A 22866-nucleotide genomic window follows, 5' to 3' on the forward strand; every position below is an offset into this window, starting at 1 on the left:
CCTCAGCTCTAACACAGCGCCACCTCTGGCTTTTTCTGCTTATGTGGTGCTGAGGAATCGAACCCAGGGCCTCATGCATGCAAGGCAAGCGCTCTACCACTGAGCCACCTTCCCAGCCTGCTAGGTGATTTCTAAAGTCCTGTTCTCCTAGTCTGCTCCAGGATAATGGTAAAGAAATTTGGATGTTCTGGAAAAACCCCTAAAGCAAAGTCAGCGTTGTCCACCAAGTTTCTTCCCAACGGCCCCTAAAACAGAGTCTAGTCAGTCCTGAGGTGGAGAGATCAGCTAGGTGCGTTTAGAGATGCCATGAAGGGGCATGGCTATCTCCTGGCAGCAACAAGGTGAAGGAGGACAGAGGAGCAGGAGCCTGAGGCTGGTCTCCATAGACAGCATTTATTAGGCGCCATTCTCTTTGTGAAGACAGATAGGTGGGAGGAGCTGATGGAGGGGAGGGGCCAGGGCAGCCACAGCCTGGGGAGATCAGGGGCTGCCCGGGGTGGGTGTGGGTGATGTCACCCACACATATTGCATATTCTGTGGCAGTGTGCCCAGGCATAAGGCATCGGGGAAGCAGAAAGGCTGCCTGCAATGGGAGGGATGAGATGGGGAAGTGACATTAGCCTTCTAGCTCCCTAGGAAAGAACCCACCAGAGACCAGCAGTCTACCACGCTCTGCCCCAGGGCCATCGGCCGCCTTCCCCACCCTCTCTCTGCAACTTTGGTTATGGCTCCCTCGGGTTGGACAGGACTTGACCCCTCGAGGGCAGGGTCAACACATAGAACAGAGGCAGCAGCACTATCCCCCACCCCAACATAAACACAGAGGGCACACCTCCAGGACCTGCTATTCAGGGCACGTGGACAGCCAGCTCCTCTACACGGAGACAGGACACACACAGGCCAGACTTCTTCCCACTCACCCAGGGACTGGAGGACATGGATGGGGAGGGACCTGAGGCTGACCACCCTGCAGGCCTCTCCCTCCAGCTTCCCTAATGCTAGTATTCGGTCTGGCCTTGCTCAGCAGCATGGAGGAGAAAAGGACTAGGAGGAGAGGTCCCTCACCTTGTCCTCCTCTTTTTTTTTTTTTTAATTTTACAGTATCTGGGGATAACACTCAGGAGTTTGCCCAAGTGACGAAGGTGCTGTGCCACTGAGCTACATCCCTAGCCCCATGCCCACTCTTGTTGTTTCCTAATTCATTCTCCCAGCTCCAGCTTTGGGTCCCCAACAGCAAGCTTCAGGTATCACCACCTGTCACCCTCTCCTTGGCTTCTGAGTTATAAGTGGGTTAGGCAGAGGGCACACCAGGGACAGCCCCTAGCCAACAGAGGTTCCTGGCTTTGGCCACAGCCTATTTTTTTTTTTAACAATTTGGGACATGGTTAAAGGGCCATGGTTAATGTTTCCAGAGGCTATGCCTGCCAGCTCTCTAGATGATTCCTCTCAATTCCCAAACTCTGGGAATCGCAGCTTCTGGCCTTTCTTCTGAGATACTGGGCCCTACTCACTTTGGTCCCAAGAACTTCCGAGCTTGGAATCAGGCAGTCCAGGACAAAGGCTTGTTCAGAGCCCCTGCCTTGAGGCCCAGAATAGTCAAGGCTGAGTCTCAGGGGCCAGACCAGGGCTTCTGGTCTCCTTTCAACCCCAGCTTGGCACACGATTCAGGGAGAAGTGAGGAGGACAAGAATAATGGTCTGGGAAAGAAGAACAGTGGCAGGAAGAATAGCTGGGCTGGGAAGAAGCAGGTGGGTTCTGGGTCCCCCTTTGCCTTTTGTAATCTGCATCACCCTGGGTAAGTCACATCACCTAAGTCCTCATCTGTAATACCATGAGGATAATAAGGATCCCTTTCCTGGTGACTAGTGAGTGTGGTGACACTCAAATGAATGTGTAGGCAGGACAGGTTTTTCTGAGGCTAAAAAAAATCACTAAAAAATTCACCCTACATATTTGAGTTGGTGATCCTCAGTGGATGCAGGCCCAGCAGTCAGCCTTCTGCTCCAGATTCCAGAGTTGGGAAGGCCTGAGTCCCCCCAGATCCCCTGAGAATGTGGCTACATGCCAGGGGGCTCTTCCCTACCAGGGCTACCACCCAGAAGACTTGGGCGCCCCTGTCTCTCCAATTTCCTTGCTCCCAAGACTGGTCTTCGAGTCTTTCTTTCTGTCCTACCTTCTGGGGACTAGCTTTAGGGACTGCTGGAGTTTCCACTTTCTTCATAACTGCAAAGCCATGCAAAAGAACACAGAAGGAAATGGGAGGCTGGGAGGGACAGGGACTGAGTGGGAGGTTTGTGTGTGGGTGACCTGGACAAAGACACCTTGGTTTCTGGAACCAAGGGGAGGTGGGAGACCTGGCCGGACAGAGGTATAAATAGAGATGCAAACGTACATGGAACAGAAGTCCCCTCAGGAAGTGGGGGGCGGGGGGGACTGGGTACCAGCTGGGCCTCGGAGGACTTAGGAGCATCTTAGATTTCCAAAGGGATGGGAGGCTCCAGGGCGGCTGCCTTCCCTCCACGACCCTCCCACCCTCATCAAGTTTCACATTTGCAGGGCTCGTATGGGGGCTCTAGGGGTCCTCAGAGCCCAGCCTTCCTGCTGGCTGGTGCGAGCAGGCACAGTCGGAGATAGGGGCTGGGGGTGAGGGGTGGGAGGGCTGGGGACGGGGCGTCCCGCTGGGCGAAAGGCGTCGGGTGGGGGTGGCCTCCCTTCTGGGCGACCCCCCCCTCCGCCGCTCCTCCTGGTGGGTCGGGCAGGAATCCCCCCCACCCCGTGCCCTGCCCGTGCTCCCGCTCTCTGGCTCCGGGGGGCCTGGCGGGCTGTGTTTCACACGGAGCTCCTGCGCTTCATGAGGCCGCGGAAGGTGGTGAGGCTGTGCAGGCCGGTGGACACGGAGCTGATGGCGGAGCGCTGCGTCCCGCTGCACAGGCAGCGGTGCGAGGGCGTGTCGCTGTAGCGGCCGCCCCCGCCCGCCGACGAGTGGCTCTGCTCCACGCACGTGTCGGACGTGGACAGGTCCCGCGGGATGATCATGGGGATGGAGTACTGCAGCTTCTCGCGGCTCTTGTACCAGAGGCACGAGCACATGGACTGGAAGTGCAGCACCTCGGTGTAGACGTTGCGGAAACCGCCGGCGCCGCCGCGTACCCCAAGGCCGCCCGGGGCCGCCATGGGAGACACGGAGTGGTGCGCATGCGCAATGCCGCCGCCGCCGCCGCCGCCGCCGCCGCTGCCGCCGTCGAGGCGCGCGCTCAGGCAGCCCAGGCCGCCCGCGCCGCCGCCCGTGCCGCCCGCCTGCCCGTTGTGCGTGAGCAGCGCGCGGTGCTCGGCGTCCCGCTTCTCGTCCTCGGCGTTCATGGTCATGAAGCGCAGCACCACGAGGTTGAGGAAGGCGCCGATGACCGTGAGCCCCGTGAGGATGTAGACGAAGCTGAAGGCCACGTACTGCGGCTGCGTCTGCAGCGCCTGGTCCTTCTGCAGCGCCACGTAGTCGCCGAAGCCGATGGTGGTGAGCGTGATGAAGCAGTAGTAGTAGGCCTGGAAGAAGGTCCAGCGCTCGTAGTAGGAGAAGGCGGCGGCCCCCACGCACAGCGTGCTCACGCACGAGAAGAAGCCGATGAGCACCATGTTGGCCATGGACACGTCGGCGCGCCGCATGCCCAGGCCCTTCTTGGCGCGGTGCAGCAGGTACCTCACGAAGGTGTTGATGCGCTCGCCCAGGCTCTGGAACATGACCAGGGTGAGCGGGATGCCCAGCAGCGCGTAGAACATGCAGAACACCTTGCCGCCATCCGTGCTGGGCGCCGCGTGGCCGTAGCCTGGGGCCGTGGGGGAGAGGAGAGAAAACACGAGCTGTGGGGCTGGCCTTGCCGAGACCCTCCTCCTCTCCCTCTTCCTCCGCTTCTCTCTCCTCCCCTCCCCCTCTCCCTCCTTGCCTTCTCTCCTCCCTGCTGCTCCACATCTCCCTCTTCCCCTCCTTGCCCTCCTCTCCTTTTCCCTCCTCTCCCCCCTCCTCTTCCTTCTTCTCTCCTCCCCCTCCACTTTTTCCTCTCCTCCTCCTCCACTTCTCCCTCTTCCTCTCCCTCCTCTTCCCCCTCCACTTCTTCCTCTCCCTCCAATTCTCCCTCCTTCTCTCCCTTCCACCTCCTCCTTCTCTTCCACCTCCAACTCTTCTTCCTGTCCCTACTATCTGCAGGCTTTGGGCCTGCCATTCCACACACACAGGCTCCACCGATGTCCCCATACACTGGGCTAGCCCCTTTATTTGTGTCTTCATGTGTGACAGTTCCAGAGGGCTGGGAGGAAGGGTGAAGCATGGCTTATCCACTCTTTCAAGGTCAAACTATTTGGGAGCAGAGCAATCCAGGTTGACCTTGAATTTGCTTGACTGCAAAAAAGTGTTTATGAGGTGTTTCATATACTACCTACAAAGGAGCTGGCTTTGGCTGCTTCTGGGAATCTTATCCAGAGGTAGCTGGAAGCACATGTCAGTTGAGCCCTGGGCTCCTTGGCCTCTCTGGGCTTTAGTTAAGTTGGCTGTGAGGGAAGGTGGTTGGACTGAGAGACTTCTGACATCCTGTGATTCAGTGTGCAGGGAGGGAAACTGAGGCATGGCTGGCCACAGGGCCCCTCCCAGTTGGATGAGACTCTCTAGAGTCGCCTTCAGCTCTCAATAAGGAACTGGGTCCTTAGCATCTTCCTCTAGGCTTGGCCCAAGTAGGCTTTGTCCTCATGGGGATGAGACATTACCCTTAGCAAAGCAGCACCCCCCCCCCAACCAGGTGTTTCTCCAGGTGTGTTCCCACTGATAACTAAACTCTATGTCCCCCTCCCTTCCAGTCTTTACTGAGCCAGGACTGAGGCTGAGCAAACCTCTCTTTGAAACAACCATCAAATGGCCTTGAGTTCTGTTGGCTAGGGAAAATGACCCTGGATGGGAACTCAGAAGCCCTGGGCACAAGTTCTGGCCCTGTCACTAGTAGCTTTGCGACCTTGGGCAAATTATTCACCCTTGGATCATGTTTTTCATTTATAAAATGAGGGCTACTGCTCTGGTCCTGTTTCTTTCACCAGACTGTTGGGAATAAATATCTCAGGTTTTATTAAGAGAATTATGATAATGGAATAATGTTGGCAGCCTTGCCATGTTTTCTTCTTTTCTAAGCCTTACAAAATTTGCCTCTTCTTCCATGCAGTCTTCCTGGATTCCTCACAGTTGAAAGTGATCTCTGCCTTTGTGTGGCACTAAACATGTTCAGCCTTGAACTCCAGGGTTCTCCAGCTGCACACAACTAAACACTTCCTTTGAGGGGGAACTCTGAGGTTTATGTTCTCCACTGCTTGTGCCTCCCTGGGGGCAGGGATTTAATTGCAGGCCTGAATACTGTGTCCTCTATGTGGGATCTGATTCAAACCCTGTCTGTACCATGGATGAGTAGTGCATGCTTAGGGCATGTCTGGCTGTACTCCCAACCCCCCTGTAATCTGAGTCTTAGTTTCCCCATCTGTAAAATGGTGCTAGTAAGTCACTTGCCTCACAGGGCTTTGGGAGGAATAAGTAAGCTAATGTATGCTATACACTTAGCCTGGAGCCTGGTACCTATCAAGTGCCCAATAATGGCTGACTGATTAATAATGAACAAAGTGCCAGATTACTCTCACGTTTCCAAGAGAGCACCGGGCTTGGGGGCGGCTGAGTTCCAGTAAAGCTGGTATGTGTGCCAGCCTAGGCTATCTGAATCTTCAAGCTCAGGGACATCCGGCGACAGCTGTTCAGGGTGAGGAGGCTTCAGGGCTGTGCGTAGAATGGACTCCCCTGCCCCCTCTCCCCCTGTGGCATCCAGCCAGTGACTTTCCCCTTTGCCAGGGGCTGGTGCAGCTGAGCTGTTGAGCCACGGTGCCTGGGCCATCCACAGTCCAACAGGGTGAGAACAGATTGTGCCCGCCAGCTCAGCCTGCCAGCCAGGCCACAACTCACCTCGACAGCTGGGCAGGTCCCCAGCCAGGGCTGGTTCTTATCCCACCCTGCCCTGTCCCCAAAGGTGGCACTGCACGGTGTGTAGGGGGGGCATAGCATTGAGGACAGGGCACCATAGGGAGTGAGGAGTGTGAGCCAGGCCTCCAGTGTGTGACCTTCAGCACACTTTGGGTTCACTTGCTTTGTCCACACTAGAGGTGGGGGAGCTGAAGCTCATAGTTCCTGCCCTGCCTGCCCAGTAGAGGGCCTAGGGGTAGGGGAAGGAGAGACAGCTGGATGTGAAAGTTCTTCTTAGTCCATGGAGTGAGTGGCAGAAACAGTGATGTTGAAGCCTTGTAGGGAAAGCCCCTGGAGTGCTGTCCAGGGAGTAGGGCCATGTGTGGGGCCAGGAAGCCACAGCACAGGGGCCCCCCTTCTCTAGCACCAACCCCACCATTTGACCAACTTTTCTTGTGCTCTGCCCTGGCTTGTGACTTCTCCAAGACTCACATCTCTCAGGAAAACCCAGTGCCCACTGCCTGGAGCTTCTGCCCATGCAGGCAGCCTTAAAAGTGCCTGGGCCCTTCCTGGTGTGATTCTAGTCCGCCATCCTTGTCTGGCTTGTGCCATACCCTCAGCAGCCACCTGGCTCTTCACCACACACCCAGACATGCTGCCACTTCCCCCCACTCCCATCCCCTCCATCCTGGCCCAGGTGCCTCAAAGCCCAGCTTCAGCCCCAAGTGGCCACCCTCCTCCTCCCTGTCCCACTGAACTTGACTCTCAGAGCAAGTGACTCATCCAGACCTGACCAAAGGCTCCTACCAGGGCAGAGCATCAGTTTGCCCCAGCCACAGTCAGGCCTGCACAGATCTAACCTTCTGAAACAGATCCCCAGGCTCGTTCTCACTCCCTGCCACATGCCAGGACCTACTCATCAGAAGTTCTGGCCCTTCAGACACGTTTTCATTTAATCCTCAAAACCTTCTTGCAAGGTCACCGTTGTGAGCACCTCCCTCTACAGCCATACTCAGGAAACCTGGAGCAGCCTGGTGAGTTGCTCATAGCCATCAGGCCTTTGTGATCCAGCATCCATGCCAGTATACCAGAGACAACGGATCGCCCCAGAAAGGGAAACTGAGGCCAGGCAAGAGGGCTGCTCTGAGCAGAAGATGAGGCATCAAGGCACAGAGAGTGATGCCCAGGCGATAGAGGCTTCTCCAGCACAGGGCCAGGGTAAGAGTGTCCACCTCCCAGTCCTCTTGTCACTGGGTGAGAGGGCAAGGGAGCCATCAGGACCTGCTGACGTGGATGCCCAGCTTGGAGGACAGCCAGCCAGGGTGGAGCCAGTCCCAGGGGCCCCAGGCTTCTGGGAAGTCACTGGGAGTTTGGCAAGCCTTGTCTGCCTGCAGCAGGCTGTTGCCTGCCTGGTCCCCATCTGTGTAAGGCTTTGTGTGAGAGAGGGCAAAAGGTGTTGCTCTATTTGTCCAGCCCTGGAAGTGTCTGTGTGAGGATCTCCATCTGTCCTGATGGATGGTGATACACAAAGGGGGCTGCATTCTGGACTGGTTTTCTGGGGATCTTCTCCTAGTCCCCACTAGAACTTGTGTCTTGATCATGAAATACTAGCTGTTGCCTCTTAGAGCTGCCCAATTAAAATGACTCTTAAGGAAAGCTCATTGGGATTGTTCTTGCTTCCTTTCTCTCTTGGACTCACTCTCCTGAATCCACTAGATGTTCAAAGGTTCCCAGTGATCCAGTCCTTATATTATACAGATGAGGAAACAGAGGACCAGAAAGGGAAAGCACTCTGCTCAGGGCCATACAGCTGGGGGAATAGAAGACAGAGCAGTAGCCCCAAATAGATTCTAAAACCAATGCTTTGTCTACTGCTATACCTGTCCATGTGTGACACTCAATCACAACCAGCAGTTCCTACCTGGGAGTAACTTAACTAAGAGGGTTTTGGAACTAGCTGGAGGCTCAGAATATACTTGAAGAAGCCAGATAGCTGGACATAAAAATTATGTGGCTAGGCATAAATATTGTTAGTATAACTGTTTCAGGGTAGCAAGAAACTAAGAGATGGGATGGGAAGCTCCAGGCTTCCATTCTTTCCTTTTCTGCCTGTCACTGCCAAGGAGCTCAGACACTGGCTGGAACTCTTCCCTCTAGGACATTCAGAGCCTGGAGGGGTCAGTTTTGGCCCTCCCTCTAACTTGTCTGTCTCTTCCTGTGGCCTGTTTCCTTCTAGTCAGAGTGTAACTAGTCACTGAGCCCTTGGTAATGGCCTTGGCTGGCCTGGACTCAGCTGCCTGCCCCTCATTGGTCTCAAGTGCCTGCTAGCCTGCCAGCCTGACCTCCTACTCTTAGCATAGCTGGCCATGAGGCTGGGCCACTGGCCAAAGCCTTGGGTGGAGGAGAGTGCATGGGGCTAAGGGTCTGCTGTGATCTTGGCTGAGACCAGCTTTCTGTCTCAACCAGTCCCTTTCCTTCTTGGGCCTCAGTTCTCTATGTCAGTGACATGGGCAGACAGGTCAAAATAAGATTCTCCCTCTCCCCTCCACCCTGCCCCACCCCACTGTGCATTTGTTTTGTGTGGTAGTAGCTCTGGCCTTGTGTTTGCTAGCTGGTTTACTACTTGAACCATACCTTTTTTGCTTTTGTTATTTCCCCTATAGGGTCTTACATTTTTGCTTAAGCTGACCTGGACTGTGTTCCTATTTATACTTTACATATGGGTGGGTGGGATGACAAGTGTGCATTATTGCACCCAGCCTTTTATTCATTGAGAAGGGGTCTCAAGAAATTTTTGCCTGGGATGGACTCAAAGTGCAATCCTTCTGATTTCTGTTTCCTGCATATCTGGGATTATAGGTGTGAGCCATGTGCTCTGCTCCCTACCTTTTCTCACTGCTGTGAATGCCTGATATAATCTTCTCTAATCACCTACCATTTTGAAAGAGTTCGTTTATGCAACATGATACATTGATTAATACAGTGTATTTACTATCCAGGCAATGGATAGATTATTGTTAAAGCCATAACTAATTAATTTCCTCATCAAAATTAATTAGCACATCTGCTGATCAGAATGTCTGCTTAACATAAGATAATTGATTCTCTGAGGCTGAAGTTATCTTTATGTGTTCAAATACTGAAAGCAAGTAGGAGACCTGTGTGTTTTAGTGGAGTAGATAAGCACCCAGGCTCTGGAGCCAAACAGCTTTTACCCTTGGTTACTTAATCCCCTGCCTGTTTCCTCCCTCTTTCTTTCTTTCTTTTCTTTCTTTCTTTCTTTCTTTCTTTCTTTCTTTCTTTCTTTCTTTCTTTCTTCCCTCCTTCCTTCCTGTCTTCCTTCCTTCCTGTCTTCCTTCCTTCCTTCCTTCCTTCCTGTCTTTCTTCCTTTCGCCAGTCCTGGGGCTTGAACTCAGGGCCTGGACACTATCCTTGAGCTTCTTTTGATGAAGGCTAGTACTCTACCACTTGAGATACAGCACCACTTCTGGCTTTTTCTGTGTATGTGGTACTGAGGAATTGAATCCAGGGCTTCATGCATGCTAGGCAGGCACTCTAGCACTAAGCCACATTCCCAGCCCTCCACATCTTTAAAATGGAGATAATGATGTTTGTTTCAAATAGACTTGCTGTGAGGTTTGGTAAGTTAACAGACTTAAAATGCTTAAGACATCAGTATCAACAAATAAGAATTATTAATATAAATATTTTGGGAAAATTCAAAATAGCCTTTGTGTGTGGGCGCACATGCATCTGCATGTGCGTTGGGGCTTGAACTCAAGGCCTCAATTAGCATTTTTACTCACAGCTGTCATTCCAACACTTAAAACCATGTCCCCAATCCTTGCTTTTGCCTTGTTGATTAGAAATAAGAGTCTCTCAGATTTGTCTACCTGGGTTGGCTTTGAACTGAGATTCTCAGATCTCAGCCTCCTGTGTAGGTAGGATAACAGGTGTGAGTTGCTGACATTAGCAAGAGGAGATGGTCTTTAAAGTTTCTTTTAGCACCACTATTCTATGATCAATATTTCCCAGTATTCCTGAAATACTGGCTCTATGGAGTTAATAAGTATTGGATGAGAAAAGGATTGTTTTGTTAAATTAATTGGGGTACAGCTGGATCTGTTGTCATTTGATTTAGATGTTGGTTTTCTCAGGGCCATACCTGTGTTCACATACAAGGCCAGTCAAAGCTGTGAGAAGCAGTTAAATTTCCCATGTATTCCATTGTAGAGTTTTTGTTTTGTTTTTCCCACAAGTCAAATGTCTGGACAAATGTACCTTGGAATTAAGTTTGGGAGATGCTTCTCTGGTACATCAACCACCTCTAAAGTCCTTCTTCTAAGTCTCTGGGCTTGAGACTCTGATTTTTGTCTCTTGGTGAATTATAATCACAGGGCCCTTGGCAATACGTGGCCATACCATGTCTCCCCACAGACCTCCATATCTAGTGTAAATAAGGCCCTGGCTGGGCTCATGTTTGTTCTGAGGGAAGATGGATGAGGTGACCTGTGGCCCGAGACATCCAAAGGCTGCAAACTCTGAGCTGATGCCTAACAATAGAGGAGGGTCTGACTTCCAAAGCTTCCTGGGCTGGTGGGGCTGCCAGACAGTACAGACTCCAGGGACAGGTGGCTCCAGGAACTGCAAGGCTGGGCTTGACTACTGGCTGAAAGGGGGTCAGGCGAGAGAGCCACCTGGGAAAGGGCCCTCAAGGTTCTGCTTCCTCAGGGTGGAGGTCTGTGGACCTCCAATGTGGAGCTGGGTAGTGGGACCAGAATTGGTTAAGGAAGTGTAGCTGGCAGAGGTGCCAGGCTTGCCTCTGAGGGTGGAGGGAGGGGCTGGGGCCTGAGGGACATAGAAGACAACACAGGTACACCCTTCCCACCTGGGAGATCTGCTCAGACACTACCTTTCCTGAGAACCTTCCAGGCCCTTCCTCCCTGCATGGTGGGGCTTTCACACTGCCTGTCCCACTCCATGAGGAAGGAGTCCTGCAGGCTCTGAGCCCCCGGAGGGTGAGCCAGTCCCCTTAGTGTTGTTCAGAGTCTGGTGGGGTGGGGATAGCCATTCTGCAATTCCTGTGGCCTGTGGCTGTGGCCGAAGTTCTAGAAGACTCTGTAGCCCATGATAATGGAGAGAGAGGCCCTCTCCACAGACATCCAGCTTTAGGGATCTCTGGTAACCCAGTGGGCATCCATCCTTACCCGGACATCCAGCCCAGCCCCCTTCAAAATGAGCCCAACTCTCAGGCCCCCTAAAAACCCCCCTATACTCCACACACTAAGTGGCGGAGCCTAGAGCTAGGCCTGATAAACTGCCAGTGTGGAGGGGAGTGGGTATGGAGGGGGTGAGCCTGCAGAGCTGGGTCTGGAGTTTGTCGTGGGGGCTAGAGCTCCAGCTTGGGAAAGGACAGTTCTGAAGCACAGCACCCATCCCATGGCTCCACTGCTTAACCTGCCCCTTCCCAAGGCATCTCTTCCCACTCCCTCTCAGCACTAGCCCCTACTCTGCCCCAGCAGGCCTTCCTCTTTCCTTAACTGTCTACCCACACGGGCCCCCTTTACTGGTGCTTGGGTGGGGGCGCCCTGTGGTGTGGAGCAGCCCCATGTCCCTCCCCTCCCCTTCCAGGCCTGCGTGGCATGGGCGGGGGGCGGGGGGAGCTGAGAGGGAGGGTGCTGGTGTCATGGAAAATCCCTGCAGCAGCCAAGGTCAGTGTTTGCAGACACAGCCTGGCTTGGCTCCAGGCCTGCCTCTGGGGCCAGCTCCCTCCGTCCATCCCAGAGGCAAGCTCTGTGCAGGGGCCTCCTAGGCACTTCAGGGCTGTTCAGGGTGCCTGTGGCAGAAGCCTTCTGAGTGATCAGTGCTGCAATGCGGGCCACTTCATAGTTCCACTTGCCCATTTTACAGATAGGTAAACAAAGGCCCAGGAGAGCACAAAGACTTGCTCCAGGTCCTAGAAAGTCAGTGACAGAGTGAAGACTGGAATGTAGGACCCCCTGTCCTCACTCGCCCTCTTGGACTGCCCAGAGAGCTTCTTGTAAATGTCATTTTTCCAGGCCAAGGGATAGGAAGGCAGTTAAAGAGACCTATTAGATCAAGGACAGCTTGTGGTTAGGTTGGTGACATAGCCTAGAGAAATAGATCAGAGGACCAACAAGGTCCCCGACCTCAACACCATTTTCTGTCTGGAAATAACTGATGAAATCTCTCACTCAAAGCACTTTGGAAACATTAATGTCCTACCAAAGTAGAGGTTGCTAACTACGCGCACGAACCAAATGCATGACACTGTTGGCCAGTGTTTTGGAAGGGATTTGCAACTGGAATAGGAAGGCTGGATGTGGCTGGGGTGTTGGGGAGGGCTTCTAGGAGGAGGTAGCATTTGCCCTGAGCTCTGCAGGGTCAATGGGAGATGCAGGGTCCCTGGAGTCCCTGAAGCAATGAAATAACACTAGGAAGAAACACGGTGAATTAAGGGCTGAGAAAACAGACTTGGTGGCTTTCTCACAAATGGAGGTGTGTGGGCACTGGAGGAAGCTCTCAGGAAGGCAGCTTCATGTAGATGAAGCAAGAACCTTAGAAATGCGTCCATCCCAGGACCCCGTGGTGCTGCTTCTAGGAATCTGTTAGGAAATTAACCAGAGATTGGAAAAAAGATTTATGGACAAGGAGGTTTATAGCAGCATTTTCATTGTGAAAAATTGTAAACAGTCCAAATGTACACTAACAGGGTTTGGTTAAACATATTAAGGTATATTTATAGGGTAGAATGTTGCACAGCTATTAATGTGGTGTACTCGAGTCTCTTAATTACATAGAAAACCCTCCTATGATATTGGATATGGCAAATGCAAGACTTTCTGTAAGGCAGGATCCCACCTGAATATATAAGTAAAAAAAAAATACAGGCAGTAAAAGAAACTGGAAATACACTTGAGAACTTATCCCTGAATTATAGGATCGTGATTGATTTTAATTTTCTTTTCATATATTTTATATGGTCTGTAAAAACACTATTACTTTTATAAGTAGAAAATGATGAATATTATAAACCTAACCACCACCAAAATCCTCATGGTGTTCTTGGAACAGAAAAGGGAAGGTTGTTGAGCCAGGCAAGGGCTAAGAGGCTTGGAAGGACTGAAAGCCTTAACTGGAAGGCAGTGGGGAGCCTCTGGCAGCTCCTGAGTAGGGGAGGGGTGCATCCAGATAGGTACCCAGGTGAGTTTCCTGGCACATCTCCCTGGGTGGAAGTGGGGTTGAGGCGTGTGCAGCCGTAGAAGATGGAGGGCAGAAAGATTTGTTAAGGGGATCTCAGTATGGTCAAATTGCACAGTGCTCAGGCCTGAGCTAAAGGGAAGCTGAGGGAAAAGGGAGGGGAGAGGAAAAAGGTGAGAGGAGAGACAGGGCAGAGGGCAGAGGGATATGCCATGGGTGAGATGTCTTTGCATTTGTGGGCAAAGCTCGAAGTACCTGGAGGGTAAGGATTTTTGTCTCTATAGTGTATTATGATGTCTCCAATATCTAGGAATGAGTTCGGAAAAAAAACTGGTCCTTACCAAATCCCTGTAGAATGAATGAGGTTTAAACAGTATGGAGACAGATGGAATATGAGGCCCTGGATGGGCAGGCCACGCCAACGGACAGCAACCCCAGAGGTCCTGGGAAGGACACTGATCTGAGAAGCCTGTGGACTCTCCAAGGCTGGACACTGCACCAGGTGTCATGGCCCAGGCTTGTGTACCCTGTCCTTGTGACCAGCTGGACAGGGCATCTGTTGCTCAGAATGTCCTGCTGATGGGGCATGGCAGCGTTGTAATGAAATGAACCCACCAGGGCCATCCTGGCACTGAGAAAGGAATTCTACAGCCCTCTTTTAAGATGGCCAGGGGTACCAGTCTCCCAGCCAAGCTTCTTTGTGTCTGACACCAGAGTCTGGATAGCCAGAGTTGCACACATTCACACTCCCTGGCTTTGCCTGGCTTGCCATGGGAGAAAAAGCAGAGGGACATTTCTATCTCCTTGCCAGACTCCCCAGAGAACTGCTGTCAACTGGAAGCCCTCTGGGTCTTGGGGGCACCACAATGGGCTCAGAACTGAGGTGCTTAAAATGTCGCCATGGGAAAAGCTTAGGAGTAGCACAGAGCCTGGGGGATGGGAGGGCACAGGAAATGAAGAGAACCCCTCTAGGAGTCAAGAGGACTGGCACCCATCCTAGCTCTGCCACTGCCTTGCTGTAGGACAGAGGTCAGCAAACTTCTTAAACTTTTTTTGTGGGACTAGAGATTGAACCCAGGGCCTTGTAAATGTTAGGCAAGCACTTCACCACTTGAAACATGTCCCTAACCCAAACATTTTAAAAATAAAGAATCAGATAGTAGATGTTTTAGGCTTCCCAGTTCTATGAGAGTCTCTTGCAACTATTCAACTCAGCACTGAACAATATGTAAATGAATGGATGTGGCTGTGTTCCAGTAAAACTTTATTGACAAAAACAAGCAGTGGGGGGGGGGGCGGGAGCTGGGAAGGTGGCCAGTGGTAGAGCGCTTGCCTTGCATGCTTGAGACCCTGGGTTCGATTCCTCAGCACCACATAAGCAAAAAGAAAAAAGCCGGAAGTGGCGCTGTGGCTCAAGTGGAAGAGCGCTAGCCTTGAGCTGGAGAGCTGAGGGACAGCACCCAAGCCCAGAGTTCAGACCCCACGACTGGACCCCCCAATAAAACAAGCAGTGGGCTAGACTCAGCCTTTGTGCTTTACTTTGCCAAGCCAGTTGTAGGGTCTTTGTTAAGGGATGCCAGCTTCCAGACACTTGGTTTTCTTCCCTATCAAATGAGACATTAGATAAGAAATTCTTTAAGTTCCCTTCTCTGAAGAGTAATCTAACTTCCTTAGCCTCCTGTCTAGTCATGTGTCATGGTGGTGGTGGGATTCTGGACACTTTAACTCTTTTCCTGTTTGATGAACTTCTATTCCTCCATCAAAGCCCATCTGAAAAGTTACTCCCTCTGGGAAATCTTCCCTGATCTCACTCATCTAAACAAATCAATGCCCTTTTTTTCACTACTCATCTCTCTTCAAACATTCATTCATTCAGCCAGCAGATGATTTGAGTCCTTAATATATTCTGTGGCTCAGTTCTAGAATAATACTTCCTTATATTTTATCTGTGCGGGGTTTTATCAATTACAAAGTAATACAGATGGTGTATTATTTTAAGTTTGTGTACAGTCCTATAGAGGAAGTGTTATTATTATCCTATTTTACAGGTGTGGAATCTGAGGCACAGACAGACCAAGTTTTATCTCAGGTTGTAAAGGTTAGAACCAAACTTGAAATTTAGAGGCAGTTGTCTTTCTACTGTATGTGGCCACCCTAAGAATCTTCACATGGATGAAGTCAGAAGCCTGGGGTTGGGTTCCAGGTGTGCTAATGTGTGCTCACAGGTAAGGCCATGCCCCTCTCTGGGTTTTGAGAGCCTCCTCTGGAACATGAGGAAATGGGATGATATTTTCGTGAGCCCCTTTAGCATTCTGTGGTTCTGAGCCAAAGCAATGTACTGGGCTTCTGGGTGCACATCAGAACAAAGCTCTGATCGACTCTTGTCCCGGGCTGTAGTGCAGGCTGTAGTGCAGGCTGAAGCACAGGGGCAGTTGGAGCCCCAAACCCCAGCCTCCTGCCCTGCTCTATGAGTCTTCCTGCTCAACAGCCACATGGAATCTGGGAGGAAGCAGCTGCCTGTCCTGGCCCTGGGAGGTCTTCTTTACTGCCTACAGAGCCTGAGGGGTCCAGATGCCCCACTTCTTATCCTGGAGCCTGGTCTCTGGGCCCTTGAGTCTCTCTCCCTCTTTGCTTCCTAGCCTGATGTCATTTTGGCCTCAGGCTCCTGCAGGTGGAACAGTAGTCTGCACTTTGTAGTTCAGCATTCAGCACCCAATGGCACTGATGAGGGTGGTGGTGATGGTAGTAACTATGCTGCTAATAAAGCTCCTATACTGAGCATTTGTATACCAGGCACTGTACAGGGGGCTTTTACCTATGGTATTTTATTTATTCTCAGTTTATGATAGGAATCATCTCCACACCTAAGCACAGAAGGCTTCCAAAACTCATTCACACAGCTAGCACCTATTTTGATGCTGGTTCTGGACAGGAAGGAGACTGGGCTGAAGGTCTGGCTGGGTGGGCCCAAGGCCACTGAGGCATGTAGCAAAGGGGCTTTCCTAGGCCAAGTTCTGATCTTAACTCAGTGGCCTTTAGACAGAACAGGTAGGCAGATGTTCCCTCCAGCTCTGATTCTTCCTCCTTCCCCTCTGGCCCTTCCCCTGGGGCTACAGGTCTGGGAGGGAGTGGGCCTCCACGTAGGACTCCATTCACCAAGCCAGAGTCAGATGGCAGGAGGTAGCAGGTGAGGCTGATGCAGACTGTCGGACAGCATATGGCACCCTCTGGAAGAAGACAGCAACCTCTGGCAGAGGGACTGGGACACCAGGGAGGCTGAACAGGAAGCAGAGGCCCCAGGAGGTTGCAGCACTTGGCTGGTCTCAAGAATATCAGCTGGAAAATCAATGAGACAAACATGGCTTCATTCCCTCTTAGCTTGCCTTAATTAATTAATTGAGCCAACATTGCTTAAGCACCTACTCCTTTGTGCCAGGCACTAGGCTAAGTGCAGAGAGAGGATGCAGACACAAGACAGCTGGGTCTGGCCTTTTGGGAACAGGGAGCAGCCAGCTGTCTGGGGGTGAAGACCAACAGTGAAGATTAGTCCCAGGATGCTCTGAATCTATGCTGTGGGAGCCAAACAAGGAGGGTGGGCCTGTGACTCTGAAGTGGAGGCAGAAAGCACAGCAATCTTGTCAAGCTCCTGGGGCTGGAAACATAGCATTTCCTGCTCCTGACAGCATGGGGAGATGCCCCTGAACATCTGTAAACACTATCAGGGCTGGTGTGAACACCTGGCAGGTATGCAGAACTGCTTTGCTCTGGTCAAGGTCAGTGTCTGAGTCCAGAGACACTCTTTCCCCTTCCTTCCTCACTTTTCTTTTTGTCCCTCCCTTCCCTGCTTCTCTCTTCTTCCTTTCCCCATCCCCCCCCCAAGTCTGTTTACTTTTTAAAAAGTAAACTTAGTTCTAGAGCTGGGCATGATGACTCAAGCCTATAATCCTAGCTACTTGGGAGGCAGAGCTCAGGGGATCAAAGACTGAGATCAGCCCAGGCATAAGAGACTCAGTCTCAACAAAGGTTGTGCATAGTGGCACATGCCAGTCATCCCAAGATATAAGGAAAGCATAATGGCTGGGTGCAGTGTCATGCTTGTCATCCTAGCACCAAAGGAAAGCCCAAATAGGACTGTACTTCAGGTGAGACCGTATGTTGAAAACAACACAAAACGGGACTGGCAGAGTAGCTCAAGTGGTAGAACACTTGCTCAGCTAATATAAGGCCTTGAGTTCAAACTCTAGTGCCATTAAAAACCCCAGCCCCAAGCTCAAGGTTAATAGACTGTACTAGACTGACAGAATATAGTGAAGACTGCCCTTTCTTCTTTGAGCATGCAGCAGCTCTCCTGTGTTGATGCAGTATTGGCTGCTGTGTGTCCCTCCCTCTCCCTTAGGCTTCTTGTAAGAAGCCTTTCTCCTGCTCTGGGCCCCTGAGCATCCCCTTCTCCCAGCTCTGCCTGCAACATCTATCTCTGCCATGTACTTGGCTGCTCCTGGTGACGCTGGCCACTCTCGCCTCATACATAGCAATGCCTTTATGAACAAAGCTTCTTTTAGTCAGCTCTGCCTGTGCTGTGCAGCACAGCACACAACTGGCCACTAGGGTAGGGTGTGCTGGATCCTGAACAAGGCCTTGGAGGTGGTCAGGGCCAAGGCTGATTACATGGTTGGTTCTTGCCTTCTGATCTCCTCTTTCTGTGACTGAGTCTGGGGCTGCAGGTAGGACTATAAAGGATGGAGTGGAAGAAGAAGCTTGGGTATCGATCTACCAGAATAAAACTAGGTTTCTCTGCCTGTGCCATTGATGATGACCAATGATAGGTGATCTCATTCCTTAACATGACCCTCTGGCTGGTCAGTACTGGCTCCATTTTGAGGAGAAAAGCTAAGGCTCCCCAAAGTGAAATATACTGGCCCAAGGTCAGCAGATGAAAACTGACAAAATTAGGACTCATTCTGGATCTTTTAGCCTTCAAAAATCTAGGCTCTATCCTATGTCTGACCACAGTACTCAGGGTGCCCTGGAACCATTCACCTTAGCAATAGAGCATGGTCAGCAGGTCCAGGAGGCCATCATCCCAAGACCTCTGTAATACCCTCAGGGCAGGATCTGCTTTTACCATCTTGGGCACCCTCCCCATGTGAAGATGGAAGATGCTGTCTCAAATTCAAAAAGGGTCAAAACCCCCTCTTTCTTGAGCCTGGTCCCTGCGGTCCCTATGGACCTTGAGGTTGGGTGGCCAGTCTTTTCTATTCAGGGCTCAGCCCCTGGAACCACACAGCAGGAGATGCTCTGAGGAAGGCGGAGGACAGGAAGGAGAAGGTATGTGGAGCTCTGGGTGGAGTCTTACTCCTGCCTGCCTCTTTGAAGGTCCTTTTTTCCTCCTAGTTTAGCAGGGTACAGTGTAGGCAGCCCCTTGGTACCTTTTTATCCTGGCCCATGCCCCATGCCACAGTGGATTTCACCAGGGTTGGATGCTGGAGCCAAAAGGATGCCAAGCTGCTGGCTGGGCTGAGTTTATGTAGTGGGCTGAGTTGGGATCAAAGCCATGTGCAAGTCAGAGTTACAGGAAAGGAAAGGTAGTGAATGACCTAGCAAGACAGAAAGGAATAATGCAACCTGGAGACTGGAAGGAGTGGACAGGCCTGGTCTGCCTGCTGGCTTCTGACCCAGGCCAAGTAGTCCTGTCTCCTTTCAAAAGTCCCTTTGCTTGCTCTGATCCAGAGATGCTCAGGTGAAACCCTAGCCATTCCAGAAGGAGGCCCAGTTCTATGCACTGCATGCCGGGTTTCTGTGCATGTGAGCAGCATAGGACAAGGGCTTGGCTGGGTTTTGGGAGACACACAGGGGCAAGCACTCTATAATCAGGAACACTCCTGCTGCATCCACAATGGAGGTCCGGACAGCCCACTGGGCAGGGGTTGTGTGCATTTGACAGTGGGAACATGAAGCCTGGAAAGGCTACCATCTCATCCACCATTATAGCTCCAGAGTTAAGCCCATTTCTCCTGTTCTAGGAAGCTTTTCCTACCACCCACACTGCCTCTGTGGTCCTATCTTTTACTAGCCATGTGACCTTGAGGTTAGACAGTGTATAAAGTCCTAGTACACATGTGTGTATGGGGAGAGTTTCAGATGTAGGAGCAGTAATTCATATAGCTATCACGTTTTCTTGTACAGCCTAGAGCTGCCAATACCCCTCAGGAAACCTCCCTTAGTTCCTTGAATACACAGTAGAGTAAGGAGTTCCTGATCTAGCATGTCAGCTGTCCAGTTACAGCCCAACCCTCCTTTCTCCCCTGAGCACCCCTCCTTTGAGCACTTCCTCCTGCTCTGCATACTTCCTTCCCTGGGCGCCTGCTTCTGTGAGCACTTGCTCATGGAGTGGCTACTGCTTGGTTCCCTCCTGTATCTCCTCTGCCCTCAAGACTTGCCCCAACGCCACTTTCTCCAGCTTGTTCCCCTGTCTCCTGGCTGGGAGAAGGGGCACCTTCTGCCCTCAGCCTCTCTGCCAGGCATTGGGCAGTGGGTAGAGGTGGATAGTCCTCCATGTCCAGTGTCTTTAGCAGAACTCAAGCAGCTGTGTGAAGCCAGGCTTGATGGATGGCCTGGGTGTGGGGAGAGGCCTTGGGGCATCCTGTCTCTATCACCTGCTCCCCATTCTTCTTCCTGGTCATGGCTAGTGGCCCAGACAGCACTGGGCTGGCAGGGAGTTTGGGAGCAGATGCCAGGAGCTGTAAAGGGAGGCTTTTCTTAGGCTCGGCACCCTCTCCAGGGCTCAGGAGCTCAGATGGTGGAGGCTGGCCGTGTGCCCAGGAGAAGAGGGACTCCAGGCAACAGGGACTTCAGCCTAGAGGTAGCTGCTGGGGCCTTCTCTCCTCTAAGGCAGCCTGCAGATGTGAGGTGCCTACCCTACACATTTACACACACACACACACACACACACACACACACACACACACACACCCATTACCTGCCTTCAGTCACTAAAGCTTTTTTTTTTTTTTTTTTTTAAATCAGAGCTTCAAGCTTGCAGGAGTACTGGGGTTTGAATTCTGGGCTTGGGTGCTATCTTTGAGCTTCTTTTTTTCAAAGCAAGCACTCTGCCACTTGAGCCACAGTGCCATTTTAGGTTTTTTGAGTACTTTATAGGAGAGAGAGTCTCACAGACTTTGTTGCCCAGGCTGGCTTCAAATCATGATCCTCAGATCTCAGTCTCTTGAGTAGCTAGGATTACAGGCATGAACCACTGGTGCCTGGCTGCCTCCAGCACTTTTTTTTTTTTAAATCAGTCGTGGGGCTTGAACTCTGGGTTTGGGTGCTGTCCTTGTGCTCTTTAGCACAAGGTGAGTGCTCTACCGCTTGAGCCACAGCGCCACTTCTGGTTTTCTAGTGGTTTATTGGAGATAAGAGTCTCATGGGGGCTGGGAAGGTGGCTCAGTGGTAGAGCGCTTGCCTTGCATGCCTGAGGCCCTGGGTTCGATTCCTCAGCACCACATAAGCAAAAAGCTGGAAGTGGTGCTGTGGCTCAAGTGGTAGAGCGCTAGCCTTGAGCTGAAGAGCTGAGGGACAGCGCCCAGGCCCCGAGTTCAAGCCCCACTACAGGACCCAAAAATAAAAGAGTCTCACGGACTTTACTGCCCGAGCTGGCTTTGAACCGTGATCCTTAGATCTCAGCCTCCTGAATAGCTAGGATTACAGGCATGAGCCACCAGCGCTCAGCTTTCCAGCACTTTTTACTTTAAGTTTTGGATAAGGTCTCATCTTTTTGCTTGGGGCCAGCCTGGACTGTGATCTTCACTATTGGTTGAGAATGGATAGTTTTTTTTTTGGTCGTTGGTTGTGGGGCTTGAACTCTGAGCCTGGGCATTGTTCCTGAGCTCTTCAGCTCAGCTTGAGCACTCTACCACTTCAGCCAGAGTGCTACTTCCGGTTTTCTGGTTAATTGGAGATAAGTCTCACGGATAGCTTTGAACTCAGCATAGTGTTGAACCAGAATCTTCTTGAGTAGCTGGGATTTACAGACACAGTGAAGCCACTGTTCTTGGCTCTACTGTGGCCTCTTGGCATGACGCCGCCATTCAGGGTAGTGCCTAAGCCAGGTGGGTACAGGTCAGATAGTCTTAGTGTGCACTAGAATAAGGGAGAAGGTGCCTCTCAGGACTTTGGAGTTCCAAGCCCTGCGGATCTGGTCCCTCTCTATCTTTGTGAGTCCCTGTCTCCTCAGTCCCCTAAGGGACACAGAAGCTTCTCAGAGTCTAAGACTTACCACTCTCCTTAGAAACACACTCCACACTTAAAAGGAAATGTACTCTTCTTTATCTGACTTATGTAACTGTAACCCCTCTGTGTATCACCTTTGCAAATAATGAAGAAATTTTAAAATTACAAAAATAACAAGAAGGAAACACACTCCGCTCAATTACACACCCTGCTGGAAAAGTTCCTTCTGCAGAATGAAACAGCAGGACTTCAGCCATTCATTCTTGGCCCATCCTCCAGGACACTGGAGATGGAAGGGAGACACCCATCCCCAGCCTGACTCACCCAGGCTTGCCATTCCCCCTGACTTCTTGTTTCTCAGTATTCCCGATGACCTCTGACAGCCACCCACCTTTCTGGCTCTCCAGCCGCATTGCTGTTCACAGCCCGGAATGGGTCAAGAGATGGGCCCAGCCAGGGTCTGATGGGTATGAGATCTCCTGGCTCCTGTGGTCTACACAGGATGCCTGTTTATATGTTGGTGTCTTAAGCTTGCTTTTTATGGTTTCAAGTCTTCCTGGGACCCAGGCAGCCTCTCCAGGACTTAGCCCCTTCTAGCTGTTGCCTCCTTCTCTCCCTGCCCTAGCCCCAGTGTGGAATCCAGGCAAGCTGACTTGTTCTGCACTTGACTTTATTCAAATGATGAAACGCCTCTGTCACCATTCCTCCTCCCAATTCAAAACAATACTAGCTAACATTTATACAACGCTTACTATGTGCCAGGCTCTGCTCTGAGTGAGCTGACATATGTATCTCATTTATCCTACAAACAACCCTATTCAGTAGGGTTGTTATTGTACTCATTTAAGGATGCAGAAATGAGCTACAGAGAGGTCCAGTACTAGCTGAAGGTTACATGGCAAGTACATGGTAGAGGTGGCCTCTAACCTGTCCTCTCTCCAGCTTTCTTGGCATCAGAGGATGTGAAGGTGGTCTCTGGGTAGGAGATAAATGAGGGATAAATGTGAGCAGAGTGACTGTCACAGATGAGCTGTTGCTCCTCCAGGGAGAAAGGCAGGGCTGAGGACTCTAGTGGGAGAGTTGGGGACAGCCTGCATTCATGGGAGTTAATTGAGAATATTTCCTTATGTGTCTGTTGTTGTCACGTGTGGGTCACTCTTGACACCAAGTAAGACAAGCATCACTGTCACCTATCCCACTGTGAAATCAGGAAGTGGAGCTATGATGGTGAGGTGATCTGGTCAAGGTCACCTAATACCTGATGAGAACTTACAGAATTTGCTGCTGCTTGCTCACCTCCTGCCCCAGACTGAGGCCAAGGCTTCAGTGAAGCAGGAACCTTTCTGGAGCCATCCATCTGTCTGTCCATCCAGCCTTCTATCCATCCATCCATCCACTCATCCATCCCTCTGTTGGTTAACCCTAGCCCTCAGTGGGAGACT

The 22866-nt window shown here is 51.5% G+C and overlaps 1 protein-coding gene across 1 annotated transcript in view; it reads right to left on the minus strand.

Moving 5' to 3' along the window:
• Positions 1-2829: 2829 nt before the first annotated feature.
• The window catches only part of Kcnk3 (potassium channel, two pore domain subfamily K, member 3), a 40004-nt gene continuing 19967 nt past the window's right edge, over positions 2830-22866 (minus strand). The window contains exon 3 of the mRNA XM_013013535.1: positions 2830-3821. Within this exon, the coding sequence (XP_012868989.1) occupies positions 2830-3821 (992 nt within the window). The remainder of the gene's footprint in view (positions 3822-22866) is intronic.

Source organism: Dipodomys ordii, unplaced genomic scaffold, assembly GCF_000151885.1.
Source record: "Dipodomys ordii isolate 6190 unplaced genomic scaffold, Dord_2.0 Scaffold20, whole genome shotgun sequence".
Lineage (NCBI taxonomy): Eukaryota > Metazoa > Chordata > Mammalia > Rodentia > Heteromyidae > Dipodomys > Dipodomys ordii.